General features: G+C 38.5%; 1 protein-coding gene across 2 annotated transcripts in view; it reads right to left on the minus strand.

Moving 5' to 3' along the window:
- The window catches only part of MSRA (methionine sulfoxide reductase A), a 281,782-nt gene that overhangs the window by 132,324 nt on the left and 128,503 nt on the right, over nt 1-20,955 (minus strand). For both annotated transcript variants that reach the window (XM_062571232.1, XM_062571231.1), the window contains exon 3: nt 10,364-10,483. In XM_062571232.1, the coding sequence (XP_062427216.1) occupies nt 10,364-10,483 (120 nt within the window). The remainder of the gene's footprint in view (nt 1-10,363; nt 10,484-20,955) is intronic.

The raw sequence follows: 20,955 nt of genomic DNA on the forward strand, positions 1-20,955 counted from the left end.
TTCTCCAACTGTCTGCACCAATCTGTTGTCTTTTCTCCTACATGGCATGCTCTGGAGGTAAGAACCTTTATTCTTCTGCGCTTTATCCAGTGAGATCATAGTCCATGCCAAGTCTAGTATTCAAAACATTAATAACACTTTTTAAATACTTTTATTTCTACCGCTATACTAGTTTAGCAGAATGTAAACTGTATAGACTTTATGGAAATGTGACATTAGAAGAAATCACTGGCAGGCATTTCAGTTACAATTAACATTTTACACTCCTTGGAAAGAAAATAAAAATAGTTTCTAATTGAATCGCTTCATTGAATAAACACTGGATAAAACCAAGTGTGGAACAAGGAGACAAAAAGTAAGGTTATTCCCATGTCATTATTTTTATTCATGATAGTTTTGATCAGTGGACTAGCACTGTGGGTGCACACGTATGCAAGCCCTGACAACAAATTCTTCTACCCTCAGAAACAGGTATAGAAGAACCTCCAGGCATGCATCAGATGCAGAATAGAAGGGGCAAAACTGGTAATTCCTTCTTACCTTTTCCCAGTCGGAGAATTCATACCGTCCCCAGAATGTAAGGGACAGGGTTTAAAGGGCTGGTTGTGAATGCCTGTACAGACAGCACACCTCAAACAAGATTGAAAAAAAGAGCAGAGAAGGGCAGTTCAGAGTCCACTAAGTTTCTTAATAGAAAATATTTGCTAGTAAATTCAACAGGCCTAGCATTACTCTCCGGTCCTAAGGCCAACTGCACAAGAGAACTCATCTCTGTACAACTACAGTTTTTATCCTCCAAAAAAGGATGTGTACATCCACGTTGCTTATTGAGGTCTGAACATCTGTACCATATTAACCACAAATTGTGTCTAGGAACTTCCTGGGGTAGGCTGCTGGCCAAGCGAAAATCATGCTAGGGACCACCAAAGCAATTGAACGTTGCGGGTCATCACCTATCCATGCTCAGGTCTGTGCCTTGTTCAGCTTTCTGATGTAAATATAGCCTGTGTGTATCCATGACAACTGTTCCTGGATATCCCTGGTGCTGAAAACAAAGAACTTGTCTTTAGAAGCTAAAACAGAGGCATCCTTTTAGGACACTTTGCTGATTTTTTTTAAGCATGTCTGCTGCTCCACAGGAACTCTCTATCTGAGGTATTCTTCCTCTTCTTTTTTTCAAGTACAGATTTAAGGCCAGATGCCTTAGACTGGCCACTTCATCCATCCCACTAGGCTGAAGAGCTCTCATTGACATGGAGATGAGGTATGCTGTTAGCACTGTTGGTGATCACATTTCACGTACAATTTGAATCCAGTGTAGATGAATGACAAGAACTACTGTAACCACTGGGTAGGAAGAAACATCTCCTGCCAGTAGTACTGTGCATGAAGCACACCAGGGAGGATGATACCCTGTGATGCGCAAGGATGGAGAAAATCTCCTTCCTGGTGAAAGCTGCCAAAGATGTATAATGTGAAATGTTTCAAAGCAGTAACTACTCAGACAAAAAAAAAATGGTATTTTCAGATCTCACATGAAGAATATACTACTTGTTTTTTCCCCATTACGCATTATGTCGCTTCGAGCTCTCCTGATAGTACAGACTTACAGCGTGTCACTGTGAATAACACTCGTTAATAAGGCAGAGGGTCGGTTAAATGAACAAAGCTCATTTTAGGAGTATATACTCCTCAGAATAGTTCACTTACAGACATATCGATACTTAGCTGCCACAAAAATAACCTTTAGCAAAATCTCAGCTAACTATAGTAAATTTCCTTTAAAATTTCCCACAGAGGTCAGCCCTAGAATCAATGAAATATTTGTTTTCCTCTAGTCTTTGTGAAGGCCAAAAATAAAAGCATATTAAAGAAATGGACAGAGAAATTAATGGAGAAAAGGTCATCTGTGATTATTAAACACTACATCACCAATACTCAGAAGCTGGGAGGTATATGAAGACAGAACTCACACTAACTTTTGCTGAGGTAGATTATTAGATTATATTCTCTTTTTTTTTTGAGCTTTTATACCTCACAGGAAATTTGCAGAAAAATAACTTAAATAAAAATGGGATTTGGTTCCTAAGTGGTGACTTAAATAAACCTCAGAGTTGTCCAATTAGCCAGGGCAATGGCTAGCACATTAAACAAGTCCTAGGTCCTAGGGCAAACAAAAACGTGTTCCAGCTTCCTCCCGCCAAAGGTGTAGGAGTAGACAGGTCCCACGTAATAACATTTCTGTAAAGCACCTAGAGTTCAATGAATAAAAAACTAGAAGGGGCCTATATATCCACTGCACCTCAGCCAGCTTTTGTCAGAAATACCTTGTGTTTGTGGATTATCCCTTGAGCTCTGCCGGTAAAACCCCCTGCTGTAGTGTTAAAAAGATCCAGGTTATATCAGAGGTGTGAGCAGATTATAATTTACATCTCTCCTAGCTTTATAATCTCTGCATTTGTTAGTACATCAAAGCATTTCAAACATTTTTCTCTCTTCTAAAAGAACACAAATATAAAGGATGTACTCAAGTTCTAATCCACAGTTAATAATCAGCAATTAAATTGAAAGATGATCTCTGAAGAACCTTTCATTTCTTGGCTTTCCCAAGTTAAGTTAGAACTCCTCACCTGACCTCTCTTATAAAATATCTTTTGCATGCTCAGTTGTAATTTCTTACTATTTGATGAGCTTTTTCTTTCCCAAAAAAATGCATCTTTAGAGAATAAACTACTTTACAATTCTCTGATGGTTTCAGTTAATGGCTGCCATTGCAGAATTGAGAAACGTTGGAGTTGGACCCTTTCAAAATGAAGTATTTTGACTTTTTCTTTACATTCAAGCCAAAGTCCCATTCTAAAATATAGCTCCATTTCTTTAATCATTCTCAAAAACTGGGAACAATTTAACACAAAATCAATGTTCTGTTTGGTCCTGATTTCTTCATTTCTTTCATTTTTCTATTAGCCAAGACCAATTAGGAAAAAAAAATGAGTTGACCTAAGTATTTTTTTCCAGTGCATCCAGCTAACAGAGAAAAAAAAAAGAAAAACAGTTTACTTCTTAGTGACTGTCTTCTCCTTGTAAATCAGCAATGTAGTACAGTTGCCTGTTACCATGAGTCACACTCCCAAAGAGATTTGTATATTCTATCTCAATTTTCCTGAGCAACGTAGAGAACTCCCTTGAGGTCTGGCTATCCCAAAATCCTTTCCAAACCATCCTCGAGCCTGATGTTACTTCACTTTAAATAGAGAAATTGTTACTACAGTGCATCACAGCCGTGAGGACCCCAAAGGCTCTGCCTCACCTGTCACCGGGCCAAATTCTCTTCTCATTCCTACCCTGAAAACCCCCTGTATTAGTGAGCAGTTTTGCAAATGTAAAACAGTAAAGAAATTGAATATAATAATTTCTGTATAATAAATGGAGATATAATGGAGTTTTCTTGGGTATAGCTGAGCAAAAAGTAGAAACTTGGAGTCTTGTTAGACTTTTTTCTATCGTTCATCCAAGAAGAAGGAAGTATGTGGGTCACAGGAAAATGATTCAAAATACTAACCATCTCAGCAAGACAGTATTCAATTTACAAACTTTCACCTGCCAACATAGGATTAGGTTCCATAAGAGGAGTAGGTCAAAATGGGTTATAGTGTTCACAGATAGTAACCACAGTATTCTCCCAAATTTAGGAAAAATACACTTCCAGAAATCCCAACATTAGCTCCACAGCACTTCAGTCAGAAGCCACTACAGGACTTAAGATCCCAGTTTGGGGAATAAACAGTTGGGAGCAGTAAAATAAAACAAATACACTGCAACAAACCATAAATATAAGGAGAATTCAGACATATCTGCTTTACTTTCAGAACGATGCTCTCGCAACAGCTGTAGTTTCCTCCTGGTATCTTCAAATTCCTGCCTCTTCTTCCCACAACATTTCTTTGCCTCTTGTTTTTCCTTTTTATTTTGACTCGTAGTCTTGCTTTGGGCATGATACTCCAACTATTCCAAAGCAAAAACGATTCTCACAGATACAAATAGCCACATTTGACTTCAGTGGTTCAGTGGAGTTACCACCTGTAGTGGTACTAACACTACTTCTGGGATGAAGGTTTTATAGACCGGTCGTTTCTTTTGTTGTTGCTGCGGTTGAAGTGTCTCCACACCACAAAAACAACAAAAAAAGTCATTATTCTCACAAATAATGTTACCAAAACCACCAACATATTCACACGCCTAAACTGAGGCAGAGTCTCCTGCTGACTGCTGTTGTGTTCCCAGGCACGGTGACATGGTGAACTTGACAGCTCTTGGCAGACCTGGAGGACTGCCCTTTGGGAGCTTCATGCAGGCTCCAGCGCAGGAGATTTTCTTTAACTTGTTTCGTAACAGCTCTTTTCAACCTCTGGAGCTATCATATTGTCATTTTATGTATATCTTTAATAAAACCAGGAGATGAGAAACAGGAAAAGCCACATCTCCGTGGAATACAATTCAAATAAAGTTGTTAATAAAAAATAATACATTTAGTATTTATACTGCTACTAGTACCGGTGATTATGGACAAGGGTGACATAAATAGATAAAAGGAATATACGATAGTAGTGAGGCTATTATGACTTTAAATTTGCCACGAGGCACAATCAGGTATCTAAATAATAAATATCAATTTAATTTCTACAAGCCTGAATCAGCCAACATATTAGCCCTGAGAAGTTAAATTATGAAATGGAAATGTTAACTTAACCTTGATTAAAGATACGGGCGCCATCCCTTGTGGACAGATAGCTTTTTCTTTTTCAAGCAATGGTTGATAAAAATATTTATGCTGGCTTTTATTTTTAAATGATGAACCTACAAAAAACATTTCTATATCCTGAAATAGTAAGGTATAATGAAGGTTTTTTTGGTCAGCAAGAGGCTCTTCTGTTGAAAAAGAACACGTCAGTCATGTCAACACAGTTAGTTTTCTAGGCAGAACTGCAATGTAGCAGGTAACTCAAATTCAATGCATCTGTTATATTTCTTGTTGCCAAGGTTTTAACGCTGCAGCAGCACCAGCTATCACCTTTCCAAATGATTTTTTGAAGTGAAATTGGTACATTCATTTTATTTCATGACTTAGCAATTGCACTGAGGATGGATTACAGATTACAGGGTTATATCATGGTTTTGTCTCCACAACTAAGACACTCCTGGGACTATACTCGCAAGATTGCAGAAACACAACTTATTCTAACTGTGGCCTAGCTATTAAAAAGGATATGTTTCCTACAATACACTGCTCTTCAGTACATGACATTACCTTTGATCAATTCAGTATTTGGCACTTTCATTGGCTGACCTTTCCTTTCCTTCCTTCTTTATAGGTAAGCTAGCCAAAAAAAAAAAAAAAGAAGATGTAGAAGAAAAAAAGAAAAAAAGAGAGAGAGGCAGAGTGATTGGTCAGTTGTATTGAGGTACGTTGAACAGATCAAGGCCATGGTGAACACTGATATTCTTCATAGAATCTATAAGTCATTAAAATTCCTATACCCTGTTCTTATAAGTAGAAAAGAACTGACAAAGGCACAACAGGAATCTATTCTCTTGACAGCGATCTAATAACAAAAGAAAACGTTCTGAACCATTCTCATTCCACTGGAAACTTTAATCTTGTGGACTTCAGTTTCTGTTCATGAAAACCTTCAGATCCCTTTACAAGCTACAGAAAGCGAAGGGAGTATTTGTAGCTCAATTATACAGTTAAGCAATCTGCAGAGTCAGATCCACTCTGGAACGGTGTTGTGGTGTCTAAACAAAAGGCTCTTCACGAAATACACGGCACTGCCTCAGCACACTCATAGCTGGGCATTCATACGTATTATGTAGCAAGTGGGAAACCTGAGAAGGGAAGAATTATTTCCCTGTATTGATCCCCTGTATTAAATTTTCTCTATGCTGCAAGTAATCACTTGTGAAAAACACAGGTTAGATTTTCTTTTGCTGGCTTCTCTATTTAATGATCACGCTGTGCGTATAGAAGTGTGTCACGCCCAATATCAGGGAGTCAAGCCCTCTGCATCCTCTTTCTTAAAGCAGAGAAATGCTAACTAGGACCCAACAGTGGCCTTCTCAGTGGCTGTTGTGTCTTCTGTTTCATGCACAATTAAGATGAAGCAGAGATGGAATTAACTTTATAAATCACCAAGTGACCAAAGGGATAGGAGGCAACAGGGCGAGAATTAGTTTTGCCTTTCTCCACCTTCTTCCATTGGCTACTGAGAAGTCTTCAGGATGACCTTTGGAAGCCTAGATGTTTTAAAGAGAACTGGAACATCTACCTATAAGAATCATTTGAAAGACTAACTATTCTGCAAAAAGTAATAGCATCCTTCAGAAAAAAGATGAGTCTCCTCCATATGAAATGTGAAACAATTTCACAATAAAGTATCACACGTAACTCAGTATAGAAACCAAGTCCATGTGGCGTACCTTTATACTGCTTTGTTAATTATTAAGAATTGTAATTTATACACAATAAAATACACTTCAGAAAAGTACTAAGAATTGATCAGATTATAAAGAGGGTTAGCTAAATAAATATAGTATTAAGTTCACTAAGCCCTATAACAAATAATGGATAATAAAAAGGCACGTTCATCTACTTTTCTTACATTACAGTCACTGAAGATAAAAAATACAACAAAAAAAAAAACAAAATAAAATGACCTGCTTAGATGTTAACAACATGAACCATAAGCCTACAATCTGCTGTGTTTTTAAGAAAATCATCTTTAGCTGCAGATTTTATATGGTAATTGTACACAACCAGTTTATGAATAACAACAGCAGAGTTTTTCCCTTCTGATTTCAGTGCCACTTGAGCTATGCAGATTTCAAAAAGCTTATGAATATACAGATAAACACAGAATTGTTCTGAACATCTGTAAGCAAAATATGAAAAGATGTTTCATAGTGAATGAACATCCTGGGTTGTCTAATGCTGGCCAAAAATGGTGTATTTATGTATTGGGCTAATGCACTGAAAATAGCCCAAAATCCTTCACCCACTCCAGAATGCCTATTCAGATTTTCATCTGTATGGTCGTCACCATAAAATGTAAAAATAATTTTCCAGTGCTGTATTCATAAGCTTCAAAATAGCTCAATTATCTCTTAAACATCAATTTAACAAGGCAATACCACATCAACTGATAGGAGAATCTTCATAACAACCTGTCACATATCTGAATAGGTAACACTAATCTGACCCTTACAAGCAGAATAATGACTTTCCTACCTCCACAACAGTCAGCTGAATTACGTTACTCTTCAAGGCTTATGAGGTTGAAGCTTTGCCCTTACAGGCATAAATTTTGGTAAGTTACCAAACAACCTGTCGCAGCAGTATATTCATCAGCTGGCCACTGTAACAGAAATGGTGCCCCTCTACTTAGCTTAACATCAGGTCTGCAGGTGACCTTTGCTTACCAGTCGAGCCCATCAGATCTTCATAATAGCAGAAAACTGGAACACTAAGGGTGTGGAAAACAGATCTGAATTCATTTGACAACCACACAATATTTTCTTTCAAAAACATACACTAAAACTATGCAGAAGACATAAAAACTCTAAGTTTTTTCTTGATATCATATAATATATTTATTCAAGGTCAACAGAATTATTCTAAAGAGTGAATCAGAATATAAAATTGAGGACAATATGCTCCAAGGCTCTGTCTCAGTAATTCCTCAACTACCATGTATTTAAACACAGATGTTAATGCCATGCTAATTTTTAAGACCAATTATATTGAACGCAGTTCACTCTTCAAACAAGATGTTATTTATGATGATTATGGAACATCCTAAATACCAAGAACAGAAAAATCTTTAACTATTTGCTCATACATGGGCATTGAGTTACATTTGAGATGTCCAAGGGTATCTGGGACCTTCACAAAAGCTATCAGATATGGCTATAGAATGGCAGGTGGCTCAGACATCTCAAATGGCACTAAATCCTACGTTTAGACAACTGAACCAAAAAACCACCATTGGTTGAAATGTTTTGAGTGATGTGGGGAAAACAGTAAACCCACATCCTTTTGCCTAAAGTCTAGCTGGTAGACTTTGGGCAAGGAAGGCTTTTGGAAGGCGCACTAAATGTTTAAACCAAAGCATAGTTGCTCCTTTTCTTCAGGGTAGGGTGCCAGGCAAGTGCTGGACTAAAATAATTTTCTAGTACACATTTCTCAGGACTGCACAGGTTGAAAGCAAAACTCAAAGACTTGCCAAGAGGATACTGTTTAGGTGGCATTGATGTTCTAGAACTGGATTTAAAGAAAATGTCTATTAAGCATTTACTATGGATATGACCTTGCCATAACAGATGAAGCAATCTCAGATAGTGCATAACTGAAGTCTACTGATTTCATAAATACCACTCTTCCCAATGAAAACTATGGCAGCCAGGAGCAGCCAGATGGCAATATCTGAGGGGGGCTTGCGAGAACTCTCTAAAGAGACTTCTAAAAAGCGTGTTCAAAAATGAAAATAATTCTGCCAAAAAAAATGAGTCAAAGTAAGATCAGAATAAGATAGGGCTAGGGGAAGCTAAGTAGGACGAAAAGAAACAGCATGCAGAAATTAGTAAATTCTCCAATTCAGCTCAGCTGCACAACTAAGAAATGGGTAATACATACACATTCCTTTTATGTTCACACAGACAAGGTTATGAAGTATGTGCTTATCCTTCTGGACATTTTGGAGCAAAAAATCCTCCACTGTCCGGTATCTGGAGGTATATAAACATCCGCAGTGTGAGTGTGCATTAAAACATGCACTAGAAAAATAACCTCAGCTATGTTTTTGCATTACAAATCTAACTGAAGAACTATCAGCAAATAGAGTTAAAATTTTTTTCCCATTTTTTTATTCCAGCTAAATAAAATTAAATCAAGAAGGAAATAAATTCCTTACTACTTATTTACCACTTTTTGTTCACAATTTATGAAATACCATGCCTAAAAAGCTACAAAAAGCTCTCAAAATATCTCAGTCAAATGCAAAGTACACAATAACAGGGACCCATTCCATTTTTCCTACTTCCCTGGTTATACCTTGTCCTCTGTTCTCATCTCCTTTTGGCCAAGAGCCAGCACTCTCTTCAGAGAAACACTCAATACTCCATCACAACTACCCTCAGTGTACTTGATCTGTGAGTGCGTTAGGAAAGAGAAATTGTACGGTGCGTCCCTATTCTATATAGATAACCTAATTATTTAATGCCCAGGCCATGCAACGGAGAGGACAAAAATTGTCAGACAGACAAGAGACTCATACACATACTCATAAAAATGCTACATACTGCAGGGAAATGATGAATCAAATCCAAAGTATAAGAGTGTGGAAGTATTAAATATGGATCATTTTAAACAAATATGACAGGTATTATTGATCCATCTACTGCTGACACTTCTCCTTGTTACCTCGCTTTCCAGGAGCTGTATGAATCAGTTAATCCTGAAGGCATGATGTTCTTTACTTTATCTGAGATGTTTTGAAATTTCAGTTACACTACAATTTTACATTTGAGGAAACTCATGCTACTATGAGTTACCATAGCAAATTCTCTTTAAATGTGTACGTTTTCTTTAGCATTTATAAGGCAATTTCTTATGAGCTCAGCATTGTCTATAAAATATCACTTTAGAACATCTATTTTCATATTTTTTTACTATATCCAGAAAGTTTCTGTGTCTGTGGGTGCCTTGCAGCACTTACTCACAGTTGCTAAAGTGTCTATTATTTGCTTGTGCTGCTGAACTTCTTAGGTGCCTTCTCTCAACCCCAGGTGACAGACTGTCAGGGTACAACAACTTCAGCAGTCAGCATAGAAAGTGTTAACAAGAAAATAAACCAAAAGAAAACCTCTAAGCTGTTCTCCACCACTGAGTATGGGAAAGCATGAATTTGCTTTAGTAGCAACATTAGTCAGTTGGCTGCCAGCAGTTCTATGTTTTAGATTGCAGAAAGAAACTGCAGTGGGTTATTCGAGACATTTTTATAAAGAACGCATTTGCATAAATTGAAATAGAATCCATTTCCTAAGGATGCATACAACAATACAATAAGTAAAGAAGAAAATACAAACTTTGCATTAATTTTCCTCAGACCCTTTATGCATACATTAACTAATTAACTAGTAGAAGATAACTGTAGGATGAAGATACCATGATTTCACTACAGAGATTACAAGATAAGTTCAATACATATCCAGTCTCTATAGTGATGGCAGCCAATCTTATTATTCTTCAGTGTTGTTCATAATCCGACAGAATTTTAACCACAAATCTTAAAAACCCAGAAAGACTTACCTGAGCAGACTTCTCTGTAGGTAGGATTCGGGGTATATCCTCCTGCATAACCCACTTGAGTGGAGTAGACTCCCTTCTGTCTCCAAAACTTCCTCTCAGCTCCCCAGAAACAGCCCATACCTGAATTTTGCATGAAGTACAAAACATTATGTCAAAATTTGATCAATACTAAATCATTTATTTACATATTAATTGATATAGTCCATACTGGAAGTAACGTCTACAAGCAGTAGGTGGCTGAATGTTTCCCAAGATTATGCATGCAGTAACTATGCTGGGAAATGCATTCTGCATCAATGAACAACTCAAATAAAGCTTTACTTTAATAATGCTTCTGAATATTAACATATCACAGAAGACAAATCCTATAAAGGTTCAAAGGTCCAAACAAGGTGAATCCCCATGCACATTAAAAAAGTTACCTAAAAGGCAATCACACATACTTGTACAGCACCATTTTTACTTTAGTTGATTAGAAAGTTGTCAAAACACAATAATTTGTATTAATGGCAAACAGTTATTTAATCTTCTGTTTTCAGGTATATGCAATCTTTAAAAGTGGCAGCAATAACGGATTAAATTATATGCTATAGAGGAGGAAAAAGGCTTTGGTTTAACAATTTATGCATGCAGATATTTGATGTTCAGACAAAATTCAGGTATTCATTCACCCCCATGGCCAATTATCAAAGGATAGTAGATCCTCAGCAGGTGTAAATCAGTGAAAATCTCCTGGTAATAGGAATCAAGTGCCTTATATGATTGCCAGTGAGACGGAATAAACAAGAGTAAAATACACAATTCTACGATGCCTTATATAGCAAAAAGTAGTTAGTTACTATTTGGAGGGCTCTCTAGAACTGAAACATGATGTATTTTCTCCCTCAGTGATACTTTATTTCCTTTTCTTATTCCAATAATAAAATATTTGAAAGAAAAGGCAGTATAAGATAAGCTAAATATCAATTACTCTTAGAAATCAATGACCTATGATGGGTTTTCTATTGATAATAGTACAGACATTTCAGGTTAAAAAATTACAGAAGTTTTCCTTTGAAGTACAACCAAAAGAACAAAGCAGTCTCTTCTATCAACTACGATGGCTCACAAAGGCATATTCTTTCTTTGAAACTTCAGATATTAACTTCAAACAAAGGTAACTTATTTTGACCAACTCCTGCCTCTGTTTCCAGTTGTAATGCACCAAAATATAGAAATAATGACTCAGATTTCTCCTTCTAATTCAGGTGCTCAAGCAAGGCGTATAAATTAGGATCCTAGCCTGCTTTTGGAGACCCTGGAAAGAGGCAGGCATCTCCTGAGGGCCCACAGAAGTTCTAAACTGCTGATCAAATTTCAGTCATTCTCCCTTGGCTACGGAGATAGCCAAGGCTATTAGGCTTGGGGTCCTCAGTTAAATTAGGCCAGTGTCAGACTGCTGTAGGACATCTCTTGCAATTCCCTCTCTGTTTTGCAAAAAGAACAACTGAGATTCCTATAGAAGAGAAATTTTTCAGTCACTCACCTGCCTAATAGTGATTTAAACTAGAGGGTATTTCTTTACCTGACACTGCTATTTTGTCTCAATTAAAATCTAGGATGTTCTCCAGTGACTACACCCCAAGGTCTAGTCAACTGATAGATAATCTAGTGAGGCAGATTTTATGCATTACTCTGCCTGTACAACCAGCAGTTGTAGTCCCATCATTATTCAAATCAAAAGAGTGCCAAGAGCGCATCAGGGATTGCTGATGCTCAGGTTTCCTTTCTGCAGAAGTCAGAACGCATAAAAGGGGACTAATAAATGCCCAGGTCACATCCCAACAGGGAATCAGGGCACAGGTGGAGAGGAAGCCTAGAGCAGTGACTGAGGAAGTGTTCCCTGGTCCGCAGAGGACACGGAGTTTAGACACAGCCTTTGAGTCTTTGACCAAATAATTACTTAAAGGCGTATTTTTAGACATGGTTCTACACACACACGTACATGCAAAAGGGTGTGTAAAAACAGGCATGCATGCAAGTTCCTTGTATAAACACTGTGCCTGCCAAAATTCTCGTATCCAATAATTTTAATAATTTCAAACATGTATACAATATTCATTAAGATTGCATTAATATCAAGGATATGCAAATTCTTGACTCTTTTACACAGGACTTGCATATGGTAGCAAAGTTCAGAGGAAAATGAAAGCATACACAAATTGGGGTATGAAGGTAAATTTCTCTTAAAAATAAAATTGAGCTTCATCATTCCTGTTTGCAGTTCTTTATTCCCCATAGCCAGAGCTAAAGATGTAGCTAACTTCTGACTACTTGTTCCTACTGCTTTATCTAGGAAGACATTTTGGAGGCATTACAGAATTAGACTTATTGAAAAGTGCATCTGATTTTGCCAAAGTCAACATAAAAGAGAACAAATCTTTTTTAAAAATCATGCCTGGGGCAATTGTTTAATTATACAGAAACATTACTGTATATGAAATCCATCACAGGTTCCCACATATGACATTTTCCATAATATTGCAAAGCAATAAAAAGTTAGGAATATATAGTTTTTCTATGGCCAACCAGTTTTCTGGAAGAGCCTTCATTCCTTCCGATCATCATAATTCATGTTATCAACAAAAAAAAAAATTTATCTTTACATATGCGACTCGAAAAAGGGGAGGAAGCAGAATATGGTCTGCTTAATTCTCATCTATCTTAAGTTTATGTATTTAACCATGTACTCAGCCCAGACAATAACACATTCTGTTTATTTTTTAGGGCTGCCTAAACTTGGAAGTTCCTAAATTCATTAGGTCTTTCCCAACTTACCATAAAAGTTTCCACGCAACCTGACAGTAGTTACCAAAACGTGTTCTGAAAAAGCAAGTGCCTTGCAGTAGCTTTCTTGTGATCAGGTTTAGGAGGATGGCAGAAGAGGTCAGCAGAACCCACTTAAAAGTGGGCAGATTTCGGGTATTAGACCATTTCTGAGGGTGGCTTTTTTTGTTTTTTTTTTTTTTCTTCCCCTCAATGGTGATGTATTTGAAAATGCATTTTCCATCCAATTGCGTCATCTGAAACCCTGAGATCCTAAGATATCCCCCTTCCACCGGGATGACATGGGTACTAGGCTGGGCTGAGAATCGCTCCTCCTGAGCTGCTAAGCTTCGCATTGAAAGACAGAAAGTGTTCGCCATTACAATATCCTAAGGTCTGATTTGTCAGGGCACAAGACACAAAACCTTCCCAGGCTCTTTAGAGCGCTGGACTTAGGACACACAAAACCCCAGAGTGGTGCTCAGACTCTTAAAATATTGTGGAAAAGGTCCCTACATTCTATTATGTGCCCATCTTAGGAGGAGGATGAAGCTGCCTGGATCTTAAGCAGATGGCCCAACATCTCCTCTGTTCTCAGGGGACAGGAGAGGCAGCTGAGGAAAGCAGCTGGATCACACTTTGGTAACAATTAAGGTCCCCAGGTGGAAAAAGAGAGGGATCAGCCTTAGACAGACTGCTGTCCTTCTGCAGATGCTTTCATAAAATGTAGGTAAGTAGTCACTGGATCACATACCCAAGATCAAGTTTCTAAAGCACTACTGAGACAAGGCCTAACACTGTCCCAAAATTAGTGGGCTGAGTTCTAGTTAAGTTTCTCTGATTGACAGCTTTGTGTTTGAGAGCTACAGAAAATTAGTATATACTGATAAGGCCTATGTCTTGGAAAATATATAAAGTCATTAAGGGAGAAACGATTCTATTTATCTTGTAATTTGCCATTGACCCATTCCCTATAATAAGACCTCCAAACCCACACATTTTTTCAGTGACCAGCAGAACAAAGCCCGCCAGCCTAGGTGAGTTAAAGCAGACCTAGTACATAAAACCTGAGCCTGCACAACTTTTATGGAAATGTCTGAAATAAAAATTTGCCTAGCATGTCACAGAATCACAGAATCACTAAGGTTGGAAGGGACCTCCGGAGATCATCTAGTCCAACCTCCCTGCTCAGCAGGGTCACCTACAGCACGTTAGACACGGTTGCTTCCAGGCGGGCCTTGAAGATCTCCAGACAAGGAGACTCCACAACCTCTTGGGGCAACCTGCTCCAGTGCTCTGTCACCCTCACAGGGAAGAAATTCCCCCTCACGGCCAGGCAGAACTTCCTGTGCTTCAATTTCTGCCCGTTGCCTCTTGTCCTGTCACACGGGGCGACTGAAGAGAGTTTGTCCCCGTCCCCTTGACACCCTCCCTTCAGGTACTTGTACACATTGACCAGATCCCCCCTCAGTCTGCTCTTCCCCAGGCTGAACAGGCCCAGCTCTCGCAGCCGTTCCTCACAGGGCAGGTGCTCCAGCCCTCGGATCATCTTTGTAGCCCTACGCTGGACTCTCTCCAGTAGCTCCATGTCTCTCTTGTCCTGGGGAGCCCAGAACTGGACACAGGGCTCGAGATGAGGCCTCCCCACAGCTGAGGAGAGGGACAGGATCACCTCCCTTGACCTGTTGCTGGGGCTTCTTCCAGGAGAGCTTAAGGCTTCCTGCAGTTGCCCTTGCCCAGCTCCCCTTACCTGTTAGCAGAGTCACTCTCTAGCCCCCTCGTCCCACAAGGGTCAGCAGACCACAACGTCCAACACAGGCCCCAGAAGTTCAAGGCAGAGCCGAGACGGTGCTGCGCAAACTGCTGCCTCTCGGCTGCCTCTGTCAGCTGCGCTCAATACGATCCAGTCACACGATCCTGTCAGATGATCCAGTTTTCAAAGCTGGGCTGGACATATATTTATCTCACTGGAGGCTGCAATATTTTTTTTGTTTTGTTTTGTTTTGTTTTGTTTTGTGGAGAAGAAAAAAATGTCTCAGGACGTTCATGGAGACAGGAAGTTCCTGTCTTTCTCTATCTTTGGCACCTGAGAAGTATCTTAGATTTTACATTGATGGTTCTTGGTGACACTAATAACTTCACAGGAAGGACACAGTAGCCAATTTATCAAACTCACACTGGTTGGACAAACATGTCAGCTTGGTGGTGAGTGCACAGCTTCATCTATGCTAAGGAATACGTGAGACCCAAACACTTTCCAGAACACATTCCTGTGCCGGTCCACACCCGAGTGCAAACTGCTAACCCAAAGTTACGGACTGCGCACAAGTTCAGGTTTGAGTTCAGGCACAGGCATCAAGATCAAACACGAAGTGCTCATTCTTCCTCTGCTTATTTCAAGAATTTAACAACTGATAAATCCCTAACTCCAGTTCCCGAAATGGCTGATCACAGCAGTGCTCACCGACTCTCCTCAATCAACAACCATTATTTAGGTTTCTGTCCTTGGTAGCCTTCTGCGACCAGTTGCTTTGACCTACGTCCTTGACTTACATCCATGACTTCCATGACTTCCATCCTTGTCATGACTCGTTGCACTTTTTCTTCTCTATAACCAGTTTATGTCCGGATTCCTTATGCCCTCCTCCTCTGAGAGAGAGACATTTCATCCCTTTGGCCAGCTAAACTCATCATTTCTCAAGTCTATGGGCACCCTGCGCAAACAATAAACCTTCACATCCATGAAAACAGATAAAAATTGAAATCTTTGTCATAATAAAAAAGCTGCTAGTAAAGGGACATAATTTACAGCGATACAATACTAAATTGCTTTCCACAATATTAATACATCCAGCGGTTGGTGTTTGTTATTCTGCCAAAGTGGTGCCATGTTCTAGGCAGAAACTGTCACAAGGAGAGAAATACGAAGAATAAAACCCCACATAATATTCCTGAGTTATGATATTAGCTCATAAAATGCCTATTCTTCAGAGTACTGACTGCCTTAAGCTATGTTTAACATGAACAACAATCACTGAAATGGGAAAAAAACTCAGGGAAAAGCTTCAGACATTCTTGTAGTCCATAAAGTTTCCTTTCCTTAATTATTACTACTCCAGTAAGAAAATTGAAGATGTTCCAAATAATTAGATACAACACAGAGGAAAAAAATACAGTAGAAAAAAAAGAAATATAGAAGGGGAAGAAGCCATTCATAATATAATTTGAAAATAGGAAAAAAAAAAATGTGAGTTTGAACTACTCATGAAATAATTTACATAATCCCCTGTACTGGTTAAGTCACTGACGCTCAAGAGCTAGACAGAGAGCATTAGGAGCATTCTCTTAGAGCATTTCTAAGAGAAGGAAACAAAAAAGGGAAATACTGAGGAACATACTTTTAAACCAAAAAAAGTGCAATTTAAACATAATGAGTTTTGCTGAAGACTATTTAAACGTTGAAGATATTTGTCACTTTTTAATTGCTAATTTGTAAAACAAAAACTATTCTTTTTGTGATGGGTTTTGACTGATTCTTAATTGGAATTTCAAAAGGCATTTAAAGATTTTACGCTTTTGAACTTCAAAAACAAACAGATTCAAATGGGAATCTTTAAAGGTTCATTCATCCCTATAAATAATATTAATCATACAATTTGGAAATAAATGCTAGTATCTCTTTTCCTTTCTTGCATCTACAGTCATTTTCTCAAACTATTCTCTTTATATATGTGTGTGTTTGTATCTTCTGAACAACTCTTTTCGTATACAGCCTTGCACTCAGCAGAACATGTGTTTCCATAGGCAACCCAGACCATTTGCATATTTGCAAAAAGGAGTTAGCATAAGCTGAAGCTTTTTTTCTAAAATAATGAAAGCAAATGTTACTCTGATACATCTCATTGTTAAAAATAACCTTTAATAATTTTATAGTGCTCATGAAGCTAAGCTGAACAGAATTGAACCCCAGGTGTTTACTTTCTTGTGAGATGAATAGCTTTAAAGACTATGTTAACTGTATTGACTAGGTATCTATTGACTGTAACAGAAGCTCATACATTTAGGGATTAATTTATTTGCCTAAACAAAGACATCCAGTGCCACTTGAGATGCCTTAGGATATCCAAGACATCTATCTACACAAGGCTGACATAAATGACACAGGACTCAGGAGAGACACGTGACAAGCTTGAATGGCATCCTGAGGCCAGCCAGAATGCTCTTGCACATCTCAAATGTAACTAGTTACATATTTTAAGGCAAGAAACATGAGTCCATGCCTCATATATAGGCACTATAAAACCCTAAAATTCTTTGAAGTTGGATCAAATCCTCTAAAATATATTGAATTGTATCATAAAGTTTTCTATCTCTCTTTAGTGACTATTAAAGAAGTCTAGCATGACTAGCTTGCTTGTAGAAGTCTACTCTGCAGGTGTACAAACGTAGGTCAGATGAATCATAACCAGAATGGCTGATGACAAAGTACCCTCAAAAGAATGTTCCTAGCTTTGTGATACTGTCAGATTCTTTACTTCATTTCAAGGGTGTTGCATACAATAGCCCATCACCCAGAACTAACAGTTCTAACAAACAGCGTGAAAAACTTTTTAAAAAAATTTAAAGTTTATAATTTAACTCATACACGAAACTGCATGATCTTGCAAATGGAACCTTTGTTTGCCTTCATCCTGATCCTCTTCTCCAATGTGTGTTCCTATCTCATCTTTGAAAAATAATACTCAGATCCCACGATGTAAATTCAGATTCATGGTTCTATGATGTAAATTGGCACAACTGGGAGTCTGACATCAAAAGTGTATTCTTGATCCAAATTAAAACCTAATAAGATGCACCCATTATGTACTAATTAAAGTCTCTGAAGTTCAGAGCTCCACAGATGCTAAAGGAAGCTGATGCCTCTGGGACTCTCAGCATTATGCTTAAGAAACACAGAGAAGACGTATTGTTTTTATATCTGTTCTTTGTATACTGGCTAATTTTTGTATTTTCCCTAAAATATGTATACGTATATGGTATTTTCATTCACGCTGTATTCTTTTTAACATGGATTTGCCTCATTCTTTAACTTTGTCGTACATCTTTCTCCTCTGAGCAGCATCAGGTGCATACACAACCAGACTCCTGCCTGACAGCTCAACGATCTATCGCTCCTGCCAGCCTTATTTACAAGCGTTATCTCTCCCCTGCCCTCCAAGAAGCTCAACAGGACATCCACAGAATCAGAAGACTCATTTTCTCAGATTCTGACGAATGAATGCACTATTTCCATGGCATGCCAAGTCTTTGCTGGCCCACAGCCTGCAATCCCTACACCTTCACTTCAAGGCATTTTCCATGCAGCAGATTAAGAAGCTGTTTCAATGCCAGGCAGATAGCGAGGCTTCACTGCAGACGATGAACCGCAAAGGATATGCCTCCTGCTCTTCCTGCTGTTAACAGGATTTCAGAATGTTTGACTGCACAGAATAGGGGAAACTCTCAGTTTTAAATATACACTTAGAAAAATAAAATGTGCTGGTATGCTGAGAGAACAAAGAACAATATGCCCTGGAAACCCCTTCCCCAACCCCAGATCAGCATAAGTCACCGGAGAGGATCTATCCAAAGCGCAGGAGCGCACCAGACAGAGGAAACTAGCTTTTGTGCCAGCTCATGTTCTGAAGCCCTAGAAGCAATGACTCTGCCAGCTGCTCAAATGCTACAGTACCCAGCCAAAAGTAGCTGGGGGCACAGGCTGCTCCTATACATTGAAGCAGAAAAGGACAGCCAACAGTGCATCCCACAGGTCTACCTCAGTGAATTTTACCCTAGCCAACATCTCTCCAGGAAGAAGACACAGCTGCCAGTATCCCCGCTTCTCTTGGCCAGTATGGGATTTGGCACAAAATTTGAATGCGATTTATTTAGTTACCTCTATAAAATCTGGAGAAGCCTAGGAATTGCTCAGCTGCTTTGAATTGAAATGATATTTTCCCCCAATTGGAAGGGATAAATCAAACCTCAGCGAGATATATGTGCATATAATAATGCTCATTGCATACATTTCCACCAAATGCTAACTATACGTGATTGGTCTCTTCTCTTCTAAAATATTGTGTAGTGCAGTTGGTACAGCTGATTGATTGAAGTCAGTCCAGCTACAGATATTTCCTAGTACTGAGCCAAAGAGATACTCATGCTGTGTGCACCTAAAATGCAAGGACCATTTTTTGTACCTTGTAGGTTAAAGTCGGTACCCTGCCTTCCCCCTGAAATGTCAGGCTAGACCTTGGTATGCATTATCCTGTTCTCCTTCCCTCCTTCTCACCCAAAGAGAACACGGGCATGGCAGCAACAAGGAAGCTGTGATGTGATCCAGTAGGTCTCCCGGTCCAGATGATCAGGAGATCAGGACATCCTGGCACCTCATGAAGAACATCCACTCTGTGGTCTACACGCAGCTGCTGTGTCCCTAGCTACAAGAATCTTTCTCGAATTTATATAACACAACAGCACCAGAGTTCCAGAAGGTTAAATTTTGTTCTCTGCAGGGAAATACGTCGATGTCTTTGACTTTACTGTGATTCTGGATACAAATCCAAAGTAGTGCTGGATCTCAGAATCCAAATTAAAATGAATGAATACATCTTCATCAAATACATTCGCACTGCCTGTGTACTTACACAATGCTTAGTAAGGGCCTGAAAATCTAAAATGACCAAAGCCTTGACACCAAAATCAAAATACAGCATGAATTACCCAAGAGCCTCTGTTCTGAGTCTTTTCAAATTCCTGTTGAGAATCTGGAAGGAATTCCAGATTCGAATGTAATGTTATCTATCTTTTACATAACACTGTAATATGTAGGACACTTTGCTGAGCCATCTGGATGGATATAGGATTAATGTTATCAATCAGGATTTGAAACAAAATTGTATTATTGATGTCTTTAGGGGTTTAACGTGCAGCAACCACAGAATATTTGAGCAATCATAGAATATTTGAGATCACTGGAAACCAATCAACTAAGAAATGGTTGGGAAGAATATAAAAAAATTGAAATGGAGAACAAGCTCAGCGGAAAGAAATAAAACTCCTGATGACAGATGGCATTAAGCGGATGATCTTCCTAGATAAGCGTTGGCTCTAATGCTACAACAGGGTTGATAAATATGTTGAACAGCTTGCCTGGGGCAAGTCAAACAAAGCCCTCGGCAAGAAATTTAAAATGCAGTTTGCCTAACAGAGCAACTAAAGAGGAATTTCTTGGCTCACCATTTTGCCAAGATGTGTTCTGTTCACACTGCATGAATTCCCAGAGAAACTGTTGGGTTTGCTTCTTTTTCCATAGGAGAAGCAGAAGCCTCATGTTCATTCAAATTAACAAATGCCCAGGCAATTCATTTATGCCAGTATGGTAGCTGCTGACATTCGAAGTGTGTGTGCACATGTGTGTATATGTATATAAGTTTGCATAAAATCTACACAACAGATTAGAATTGTTGTAGAAGGAAAAGAAGACTATCATAATAGAAAAGGAATATTTTACAGTCAAGTAAAAAAACTGCTTTGTTTTCAATATGAAAAATATGTATAATATGCCATAAGGATGACTTTTGGAAGACCCTATAAGACAATAGCACCCACACTGGGAAAAGCAATATGGATAGACCAACAGACAGACAAAAAGAAAATGATTCTTAAAATCCATTTACAATCCATCATAAAAGCATGTTACGAGTTATAAATAACATACAGCCAATGGTATTTTAATAAATTTGAAG

The sequence above is a fragment of the Rhea pennata genome, chromosome 3 (assembly GCF_028389875.1).
Source record: "Rhea pennata isolate bPtePen1 chromosome 3, bPtePen1.pri, whole genome shotgun sequence".
Taxonomy (NCBI): domain Eukaryota; kingdom Metazoa; phylum Chordata; class Aves; order Rheiformes; family Rheidae; genus Rhea; species Rhea pennata.